This window comes from Terrapene carolina, unplaced genomic scaffold (genome assembly GCF_002925995.2).
Source record: "Terrapene carolina triunguis isolate 2854851 unplaced genomic scaffold, T_m_triunguis-2.0 Scaffold380, whole genome shotgun sequence".
NCBI lineage: Eukaryota > Metazoa > Chordata > Testudines > Emydidae > Terrapene > Terrapene triunguis.
Window position 1 is genome coordinate 871453 of NW_020664731.1, and position 11123 is coordinate 882575.

The 11123-nt window shown below is 53.8% G+C and overlaps 1 protein-coding gene across 1 annotated transcript in view; it reads right to left on the reverse strand.

Moving 5' to 3' along the window:
* Positions 1-11123, reverse strand: part of SLC19A1 (solute carrier family 19 member 1) — a 44379-nt gene that overhangs the window by 5913 nt on the left and 27343 nt on the right. The window contains exon 3 of the mRNA XM_024203105.2: positions 501-1245. Coding sequence (XP_024058873.1) covers positions 501-1245 — 745 coding nt within the window. The remainder of the gene's footprint in view (positions 1-500; positions 1246-11123) is intronic.

Sequence of the window (11123 nt, forward strand, 5' to 3'; positions counted from 1 at the left end):
GCATCTCATTCGCTAAGCCATTTGACACTCCCGGTGCAGTTAAACTAGTGCAGCTTTGCCCAGCTGGGACTCCTAGACCCTGCCCGCTCCCATTCCAGCAGGGGCCTGCCTTGTGCAGAAACGCGCCGTGCTGGGCCACGCATTGCAGCGGCTTTGCAAGGGCGGCAGACTGTGAAAAGCGACTCGCCTCCAGCTGGGAGCTAATCCCCTGTGCGGAGCAGCTTTTGTTTCAGAAAAGCCCAGCGAGGTCACATGCGGCGCATTCCTGGGGAATTAGTGCCTGGCTCAGGACATGCCAAGTGTGGGGCTCATGCCTCATAATCCCCTTGGCCTCCAGAGCCCTTCCCTCTGTCTCATGCCTCGTAATCCCCTTGGCCTCCAGAGCCCTTCCCTCTCTCTTCCTGCTGGGTAGCGCTACACAAGCCCACGGAGACCCCTTTGGGCACCACGCAGCGCAGGGGAGCGAGGGGGGACCCCCGGAGGCAGACAGGGCCGTGTACCGAGCAGCGTTGAGGCGGCATCCACCCCGCCGTTGTAGACCTTGCGGTTGTCCGTGGTAGGGTAAATCTCATTCCACAGGAGCTGCACGTAATAGAGCATGAGATAGTAGCCGGCAGAGTTGAAGATCCACCACAGGGACCAGAGCCGCAGCTGGGGCAGCTTGGTGATAGTGCCGAGCTCCCTCAGCATACGGAAGAGGGCCGAGCTGCGCCAGTGGGAGGGCGCGGGGGGCACGGGCTTGTCCCCGACTGGGTGCATCCTGTCCAGCTCTGAGGGGGCGGGGGCACCACTCTGGTTGAAGAAGAGGCTTCGCTTGGGCTGCTCCAGGAAGAGCGTCAGGATGAGCCCAAAGAGCATGAACCCCAGCGAGACATAGTTGAGCGTCACGAAGGGCACCCCGCCCACGGTGACGCAGAGCTGCCCCAGCACCGAGCTAGTGAAGACCCCCATCAGCACGGCAGAGCGGGAGTAGCTGGCCATGCGCTGGTAGTGCGAGGGGGTGACCAGGGAGAAGATGTAGGAGGAGTAGGCCACGCGGGCCGCCATGGTGATGCCGTAGAAGAACTCCATGAACTGCATGGCCAGGATACTGGTGCCGAAGATCAGCAGCAGCCAAATGGAGATGTGGCTCAGGCTCTGCAGCACGAGCACCGGCTTGTAGCGCAGGTAATCCGTCAGCAGGAAGATGGGCACCAGGACAGCCATGTAGGAGTAGGACAGGACGGGAGTGATCTCGTTGGTCACCTGCAAGACACAGCAAACCAGTGGGAGCAGGAAACAGGCAAGCTCTGAGCCTCAATGCTCACATCCACGTCGCCACACGAAGGCTGCAGAGCCAGGGACGCTAGGATGCGGGGCAGGCTGGTGGCGGCAATGCCTTCTGACTGGGGTGCTCCGCAGCTGCTGGGAGCAGGCAGCCCACGATGCCTGGATACAGATCCTGGCACCTCGTTTAGCCACTCATCACAACTTTGCTCTGTCCTTTTCCCAGCATTGCTCTATCTCGGTGGTCCCCAAACTCTGGGGGAGTGCAGAGAAACATCCAGGGGGGCATGGTGGGGCCCAGGCCAGCCCCCACTAAGGGGCGGGGAGGGAGCACCACTCAGCCCCCAGCTCTGCTCCTGGCCCTCAGCCCCAGCCACGGCCCTGCTCCCAACAGTGACTTGGCCACGGGCCCCTGCTTTCAGCTCCCGGCCACCATCACTCCCCTCCAGGCCCGGGGTGGGGGGCACAGACACATTCTATTACTGGGGGTGGGGGGCCAGAGGAAAAGTTTGGGTATCACTGCTCTAGTGACAGGACTGCACAAGCTCAGCCTTGGAAGCCAGTCTGCTCTGGAACCCCGATGGCCGGGCACTTCAGCAAACGGTCGGAGTCAGAAACACCCCAAATTCCCCATCACCCAGCCAGGGCTTCCAGCATAGTAGCCAAGAGCTCTGCCAGGTGAGGTTCTGGGTGCAGGGGAATCTGGATGCACAGGGGCTTGTTGGGGGGTCTGGGTGCAATGGTAATGGGACTCTGCAGGAGGGTCCAGGTGAAGGTGGTTGGGGCTCAGCAGGGGGAGAGTCTGGGTGTTGGGAGCTTAATGGGGGTGTCCAGATGCTGGGGAAGTGGGGTTCAGTGGGGTGGGGATCCAGGTGCAGCTAAATGGGGCTTGGTGGGGTGGGGATCCAGGTGCAGGAGGAGTAGGGCTCATCGTGGGGGGGTGAGGCTCAGCAGGAGGGTCTGGGTATGAGGGGGTTTGGATGCACAGAGGAGCAATAGCTGCAGGAAGCGGGGGGTGGGAGGGGAGTTTGCAGAGCTTCCTGCTCCTGCAGCCAGCGAGAAATCTGGGGGTGGGTCTGACCTGGCCCCGGATGCTGTGCAAGAGAAAAGGAAGTCCCGTCCTCCCCAGCCCAGCCAGGACAAGCAGCCGAGCCCATCTCAGGGGAGGAGCCACCAGCCGAGTCTTCTCCCGTCCCGCCTCCTCCCCACAGTGATTTACCTCTCTGCCGGCTTCCCTGGGCACCCAAAACATACTGCTGGGGAGGGTCACATGACCGCTTTTGTGGCTTCCCTTTGCTTCCCCGTTAGAAAGTCGGCAGGGGACGTAAATTCTGTGCATGCACAGTGGCGCAGAATTCCCCCAGGAGTATAGATTGCATGAATGCTCCCACAGCCACTCATGAATCACACAGAGAAAGGCACCAACCAAACTGCCCCAGCTCCCAGCCTTGTACCTCAGGAATATACCATCTTGCACTGCTCAAGACGACCAGTGCAAGTTTATTAATTGGTTCACCACTTCATCAATGGAGAGTGGATATACACCAGCCTTTGTAAACCTGAACAGATTTACCAACCACTTCAGGCAAACTCACTGGTAAAGATAAACAGTAAAACAAGTTTATTGACTATAAAAGATAGATTTTAAGTGATAGGCAAAAAGTCAGAGTGCTTACCAAAAAAAAAGAAAATATAAGCACGCAGTCTAAACTCTCACCCCTGTTAGACTGGGCAATAACTAGATTAAGCAATTTTCTCACCCTGCTGGATATTGCAGTTCATAGTACACAGGTATCACCCTTGAAACCTGGGCCAGTCTCCTCGTTGGAGTCTTCCATGTTCTCAGTATCCTTGTTGCTAGTTGCAATGTAGGTGGGGGAAGGAGAAAGGCCAAGCATGGGGCCCCGTGTTCTGTTTTATACCCTTAGGGCTTGACTACACTTGGCCGCGGCAGCGCTGTGAAGCACGAGTGTAGGCGCGCCACCAGCGCTGCGAGAGCTCTCGCAGCGCTGTATGTACTCCACCTCTCCGAGGGGAATAGCTTACAGCGCTGCGAGCGAGCGTGCAGCGCTGCAGGCACTGATTACACTGGCGCTTTACAGCGCTGTACTCGCTGCACTCAGGGGGGGTGTTTTTTCACACCCCTGAGCGCAGCAAGTTGCAGCGCTGTACAGCGCCAGTGTAGCCAAAGCCTCAGTCCATGTGCTTGGAGAACACAAGTCCAGGCATGTCTGGGGGGCATTGCTGAGTCCGCAGGCAAGGTTGAGCAATTCCCCTGGTGTGGCCTTATGCAGGTGAGTCATTGATTTGTAGCTCCCTTACTGGACAATGGCTGTTGATGGTTGTTTGACACCTGCCCGGACATTAGTTACTTTTCTTGCTGTTGTCTCTGGGGAGATACTATCTGGTCGATTCCCCAACTTACAGCCTGTTTTACTGACGACCATACAACACAATCTCACAAGTTCATATGCACTAATGATATACATATTTAGATAGAACAGTGACTTTCAGCAGCTCATAACCTTTCCCCTGAAGTCTTACAAGGCATGCTTTATATGCAAGATCACAATTATACATAAATAGAAATATGGGGGTTACAGGGCACTCCCCCGAGCTATAGTGTCTCACAGGAGCCTGTTGTCCCATAGCCAGCTGATACTGCACTTTGCCATAGAAGCATCTCCACTCCCTACACCAGGGCACATCCAAAGGGGGGGATGATTCAGGCCCTGCTCCCTGCCAAACACTCCCCAGTTCAGGCGGCGAGTGGGCGGGATGGCCTGTGGTCAGCCTGGATCTGCTGCAGCCACCCCACCGCCACCCCACAGGCAGACATATTCACAAGCCTCTTTCAGTCAATAAAAGTACATGATGCAGTGGGAGCTGGAGAAGGGCTTAGACTGCACTTCTGGATGACCTTGCACCCAGTAACACCCCTCTACTGAATGCGGTGGGGTCCCTTTCAAATGGAGACAAACGGCCAGCACCGAGCAGCGTGTGGGGGAGCAGCAGGTTTATTCCAGCACAGCCTGTCTGTGAAAGCCAGGGGCAAACACTGGCTCTCAGAGGTTCTGCTGGAGCCAGTGGGAAAATGGATGACGCATGCAAAACCGTGTCCTTTTGTATGGGGAGATCTTGACGGACTAGCACTACCAATAATTGGAATATTGATTAGCATCCTTATTGCTAAAAGCAGCTAAATCAGTAGATTTTAGCAGGCCTCTGCAACAGCCTTAGCATAGCTGAGCAAGCAGCCGACGGGGGGGGGGGGGGGGAGGGAGCCACTGTCCTTCCTGGTAAGAGCGCTGGTGAAATTGCTGAGGTATGTGTTTTAGAAAAACAGGAAGATTATCTACATCTGCTCTTTGGGATGTGTTTGTCTGGGCCCTCAAGACATGCGGACTCTGCAGAAACACATCTAACTAATGGTTTGAGGAAAACTCATTTAAACTTTGAAACTGTTTAACAAGTTTTTTTATTGACATGTTGTTACACTAAGGGCTGGTCCACACTGGGGCGGGGGATCAATATAGGAAACGCAACTTCAGCTACGAGAATAGCGTAGCTGAAGTCAACGTTTCCTATATCGAACTAAAAGTACTTACTTGGGGTCCACGCGGCGCAGGCAGGCTCCCCCGTCGACAGCGCTTCCTCCTCTCAGCGAGCAGGAGTTCCGCAGTCGACGGGGGAGCGCTTCTGGGATCGATCTATCGCGTCCAGATGAGACGCGATAAATCGTTCCCAGAAGATCGATCTCTACCCGCCGAATTAGGCGGGTAGTGTGGACCAGCCCTAAGCCAAACAAACAAGGAGAGAAAGTATGGGGTCGGTGGACTCCGCAGGAGCACTTCGTGGGCATATCGTAGGATCCCCAACGGCAGGCGAAAGACTGGCCAATCGGCCGGCTGTCCTTATACCACTCGAAGCCAGCTCCAGACTTGGGTAATTATTGATTTTGGGGGTGTTTTACTAATCTGTTGCAGACGTGTGGAAGTGCTTGCGACTAAATAAAGTGAAAGCGCTCTTGTACTGTGCCGTTGTGCCAGCCATCTAGCGGTCGGACGGCTGTGTCTCCAGTGAGTTATTGCCTGCACCGCCTCGCCAAGAATAACAGTTACCAAGAACTTTGGGTTCTTAGAATCACGGTAACAGTTTGGGCCCTACACACAGCAGCATGCCGCTCACAGCAACCTCATTATTGAGGCCAAGCCTCTTAATAAAATCCTGGGTCCCTTATCTCAGTGAATTCAACAGCCTACTTTGTGCTGGGCCCAGGGCTCGGCTAAGCCCCAGGCTGACGCCTTTGCCTGGAACTCAGCATTCCTTTGCATGAAAATCATCAGCATGGGGCTCCCAGCCTGCACACACACACCCCCCACAGGCATGCTAGCACGGAGCCTAAGTCCTCTCCCATGCAAAGCCCATGTTCCTGCCGGTGGTGCAGAGAGCGCCACAGCACGGGAATGCCTTGCACCCCCCATTGCTTCCCAGCTCCTCTGCAGGGTCAGAGACTGCCTCAGGGCAAGGACCACCATGCCAGAGCCTGGTGTGTACAAGCACTGCAGACAGTGAACACACAGCACTGTCCGTGGGGGAGGCCTGGACTGGGCGGGACTGGTGAGATAGAGGGGGAAGGGTTAGGGTTAGGGTTAGGACTCACAGCCATGGGAGAAGAGAGCAATCTTGAGGCAGAACCACCATACGCTTCCACCAGGCCACCCTACTGAAGGAGTGACTGCCGGGCCTGCGCGTGTCAGAGCCCGCTTCTGCTGCTGGCACTAGTGTGTGTGCACGTGTGCAGGGAGCTCAGTGTGGGCTGACAGCCCAGGACACAGTGCTGCGCCGACGGGGTTAAACTCTGCGACTGAGCCTTGCCCAGGGGAACGTGAAGAGTCGCCATTGGTATTTTAAGCAGTGTAAAGTCTCCCCCTCTCCCAGAGGCCAGGAGAGAGCTGGGTGGCCTGCTCCCAGCTTTCCCCAACACTGGAGAGATGGGGTGACAGCTGGGAAAGGGAGAGTGAGGCAGCCTGCAGAGGCAGTCCAGGGAGGCGGAAGCACCCTAGTACAGAGGGGAAGCGCAGGCCAGGTGCACAGCGGCTGCCATTCTGCTCTCAGGGCTGAGGCCATGTGAAGATCTCCATTAGCTGCAAACAGACTCTGCACACGCGCGCGCACACACACACACACACCCGAAGAAGTGGGTTGTAGCCCACGAAAGCTTATGCTCTAATAAATTTGTTAGTCTCTAAGGTGCCACAAGTACTCCTGTTCTTTTTGCGGATACAGACTAACACGGCTGCTACTCTGAAACACACACCTTTGTCTCCCCTCATCTTCGTAGCGGTGGCAGCAGATTCTAGGGGAAGGCCACGTGGCTCATTGGTTCGGGTTTGCATTTGGACGCAGTGGCCTCTCTGCCTGATCTCCCTGCACAACTCCACGAGGGGTGCATTGGCTTCTGGGTAATCACCAGCAAAGACGAGGAGCGCAGCAGAGCCAGGACCCAGGGCAGCGGTGGGCGGGCAGGCAAGCTTCAACTCCAGAGCTTAGAGAGAAAGGCAAAGGGTTCCCCTAACCGGCACAGACTCAGAAAAAGGGCCTGGAACGGGCCCTCGCCAGCTCTGCCAGTGCCCATGTTAGCACAGGACCCTCATAGCTTCCTGCCCGGGCCCAAACCCCGCAGTAACACAGAGGTGTGCACTGGGAGCGACCTTTGGAAAATCTGCCCTATATCTCTCTGTATCTCAGTGGCCCCCTATAAAACAGAGCCCACCCCTCCCTGCATGCATGTACAGCTCCTAGCACAACGTGGCCTGCTCTCCCTCAGGCACTGCTCTAGCACAATAAACAATAGAAGGGGCTCTGGCTAGTGTGCTCATCCAGTCATTCCTAAGCTTCCTGCCTAGGCCAGTAACTGAGCAGCCGGCATGGGGCTGGCTGCTGGCATGGGGAAGCCTGGTCCGGAGGAAGGCAGAGAACAGGAGAAGTGAGTGTGACTTTACCAGGAGACAGTGAAGACCCCAGCCACGGGTGCCCTCCAGCCAAGCTGCTCCAGCTCCAAGCTGTCTCACTGCAGAAGAGGGCTGGGTGTTACCCATCCAGTGAGAGCCCAAAGAGGCCCAGTGGCTGCATGCTGGGATACTCCCCAGAAAAGAACCTTACTACCAGTGGCAAAAGCCTTGTGGATAGGGGAGAAGTGGTAGATGTGGTATATCTTGACTTTAGAAAGGCTTCTGATACTGTCTTGCATGACCTTCTCATAAACAAACTAGGGAAATGCAACCTAGATGGAGCTACTATAAGGTGGGTGCATAACTGGTTGGAAAACCGTTCCCAGAGAGTAGTTATCAGTGGTTCACAGTCATGCTGGAAGGGCATAACAAGTGGGGTCCCGCAGGGATCAGTTCTGGGTCTGGTTCTGTTCAATATTTTCATCAATGATTTACATAATGGCATAGAGAGCACACTTATAAAGTTTGCGGATGACACCAAGCTGGGATGGGTTGCAAGTGTTTTGGAGGATAGGATTACAATTCAAAATGATCTGGAGAAATAGGCTGAAGAAAACAGGATGAAATTCAATAAGGACAAATGCAAAGTACTCCATTTAGGAAGGAACAATCAGTTGCACACATACAAAATGGGAAATGACTGCCTAGGAAGGAGTACTGCGGAAAGGGATCTGGAGGTCATAGTGAATCACAACCTAAATATGAGTCAACAGTGTAACAATGTTGCCAAAAATGTGAACATCATTGTGGGATGTTAGCAGGCTTGTTGTAAGCAAGATACGAGAAGTAATTCTTCCACTCTACTCCGTGCTGATTAGGCCTCAAGTGGAGTACAGTAACTCCTCGCTTAATGTTGTAGTTATGTTCCTGAAAAATGCGACTTTAAGCAAAACGATGTTAAGTGAATCCAATTTCCCCATAAGAATTAATGTAAATGGGGGGGTTAGGGTCCAGGGAAATTTTTTTCACCAGACAAAAAACTATATATTATATAAATATACACACAGTATACATTTTAAACAAACAATTTAATACTGTTCACAGCTATGATGATTTAGTGAAGCTTGGCTGAGGTGGTGAAGTTAGAGGGTGGAAGAGGGAGGGATATTTCCCAGGGAATGCCTTGCTGCTAAATGATGAACGAGCACTCAGCTGAGCCCTCAAGGGTTAACACGTTGTTAATGTAGCCTCTCACACAAGGCAGCATGAACACGAGGGAGGGGAGACAGCACAGACAGAGACAGACACACACCTTGTGTGTGGGAGAGAGAAATGCACACTGCCCCTTTAAGTAAGCTGACCCACTCTTAAGTGCGTTGTCTTTTTAAGTGGATCAGGAAGTTGAGACAGCAGCTGCTGCCCCAAGCTCTCTCTGTCTCTCTCCGTCTGTGTCCTCTCCCTGCTCTATATGGAGAAATAAATATATGGAGATATACCTATCTCATAGAACTGGAAGGGACCCTGAAAGCTCCTCGAGTCCAGCCCTCTGCCTTCACTAGCAGGACTAAGTACTGATTTTGCTCCAGATCCCTAAGTGGCCCCCTCAAGGATTGAACTCACAACCCTTGGTTTAGCAGGCCAATGCTCAAACCACTGAGCTATCCCCCCCCCCCAAGGGGTAAGCAGGGGTAAGTGGGGTGCAGGAGCAGGGGGGAGGGACACACCTGACATTAGCCCCCTCCCTTCCCCCCCCCCCGCACAGCAAGCAGGAGGCTCCCGGGAGCAGCTCCAAGGCACAGGGCAGGAGCAGCACATGGCAGTGGGGGGAGGGACAGCTGAACTGCCTGGCAATTGATAGGCTGCTGGGCGGCTGCCGCACAGGGAACTTAGGGGAGCGGGGAGCTGATAGGGGGGCTGCCAGTCCATCCTGGTTCCAAGCCCCCACCAGCTAGCTGCAACGGGCTGCTCTTCCTGCAAGCAGTGGACAAAGCAGGCAGCTGCCAAATGACGTTAGACGGGAGCATTGCACAACTTTAAATGAGCACGTTCCCTAATTGATCAGCAATGTAACAATGAAACAACGTTAACCAGGACGACTTTAAGTGAGGAGTTACTGTATTGTGTCCAGCTCTGGGCGCCACATTTCAGGAAAGATGTGGACAAATTGGAGAAAGTCCAGAGAAGAGCAACAAAAATGATTAAAGGTCTAGAAAACATGACCTATAAAGGAAGTTTGAAAAAAACTGGGTTTGTTTAGTCTGGAAAGAGAAGACTGAGAGGGGACATGATAACAGTTTTCAAGTACATAAAAGGTTGTTACAAGGAGGAGGGAGAAGAATTGTTCTTCTTAACCTTTGAGGACGGGACAGGAAGCAATGGGCTTAAATTGCAGCAAGGGAGGTTTAGGTTGGACATTAGAAAAACATTCTTAACTGTCAGGGTGGTTAAGCACTGGAACAAATTGCCTAGGGACATTGTGAAATCTCCATCTTTGGGGATTTTTAAGAGCAGGTTGGACAAACACCTGTCAGGGATGGTCTGATAAAACTTGGTCCTGCCATGAGTGCAGGGGACTGGATTAGATGACTTCTCGATGTCCCTTCCAGTCCTACGACTCTAGGATTCTATGACTGCAGCCCCACAAAGCTCCACAGTCATTTAGAAAACCACTTTGGACACCTCACAGGGATGCCAGCAGCCACCGTCCCAGCAAGTCAGTGCAGGCACGAGGACACAGCCCTGTAGTCACCAGAGTGGAGAGTGTTGCTGGACAACGTTACCAACGAGAGTGCCCAGAGGCCATCTCCCCTCCCGACTACCACCAGCAGGAAGGGGCAGGCAGCAGAGTAAGGGAGACTCCCCGTCCTCAGAAAGACTGGATGCCCCTGCCCTGCTTCCCCACACTTCTGAATCTCCCCAGCGGGCCAGGATTCCCAAGCGAGCATTTCCCTGCCCAGGACGGGGAGCGAGCCAGAGAGAGCAGCAATCCCGTGCTCAGCCCACGAGGCCAACAGCACAGCCCCCTGGCCTCCCATCCCTAGTCCTGCCCCTCGGGCTGCCGTGAGTGGATCCTGCAAAGCACTTTGGGCTGTGGCTCATACGGAAGACACTATCCAAACTAAAAGTGTATCCATCGATTTTCAGGCAGCCGAGACCAGTAGATCATCTCGGCTGGACTCCTGTAGTCCCCGGCATGACACCTACCCCCCAGTACTGTTAGTGTAATCCCTGAGAGCTAGGGCAAACGCACTGACTGGCAGGGCCGCGTTCGCCAGTGCATCAATCAGACAGGAGTGAGAGGCCTGCTTCTATGGAGCTCTGCTGGTACCCTCTGGCGAGGCTCTGCACACGCATTGGGCACAGAAAGATTAACTAAAACAGGCACATTTTAAAAGCCCTTTGTAAACATGTTTCTTTCTGTCTACGCTCCTTGTTTTTCCTCCTCCCTCAGCACGTATCCAAACTGCTCACACAGGAAGCCACAGCTGATGGCTCTGAAATTTGACCTCTTGGGAAGCGAGGCAGAAGGGAGATCGTGCTGCGTGAGAAGAGTACGGAGCTAGTCCATGCGGTGTTCTGCACCAGCCCTCAGCACACTGTAACCCTCATGGCAGACCACATTTGGCCAGGTGCACTCCAGCCAAGGCTTTCCAGAGAAGCACAAACTGCTCCTTGTTATGGCCATTAATTGGGTTAAAGCCTAGGCCACCAGGAAAGCAGGGCCAGGTTCGTTTATGGTGTGATAATTATACAGTCCAGATGATCGCATGGGTCTGTTGGTGCTGCAAACCAAATAGAACAGTTCAAATCTGGCCATTGTCCAAAGGAAGATATTTTTGCAAAATCTTTTTTTTTTTTTTTTTTTTTTTTTTTTAAAAATGTGTCCTGCTTTATCCCCCCATT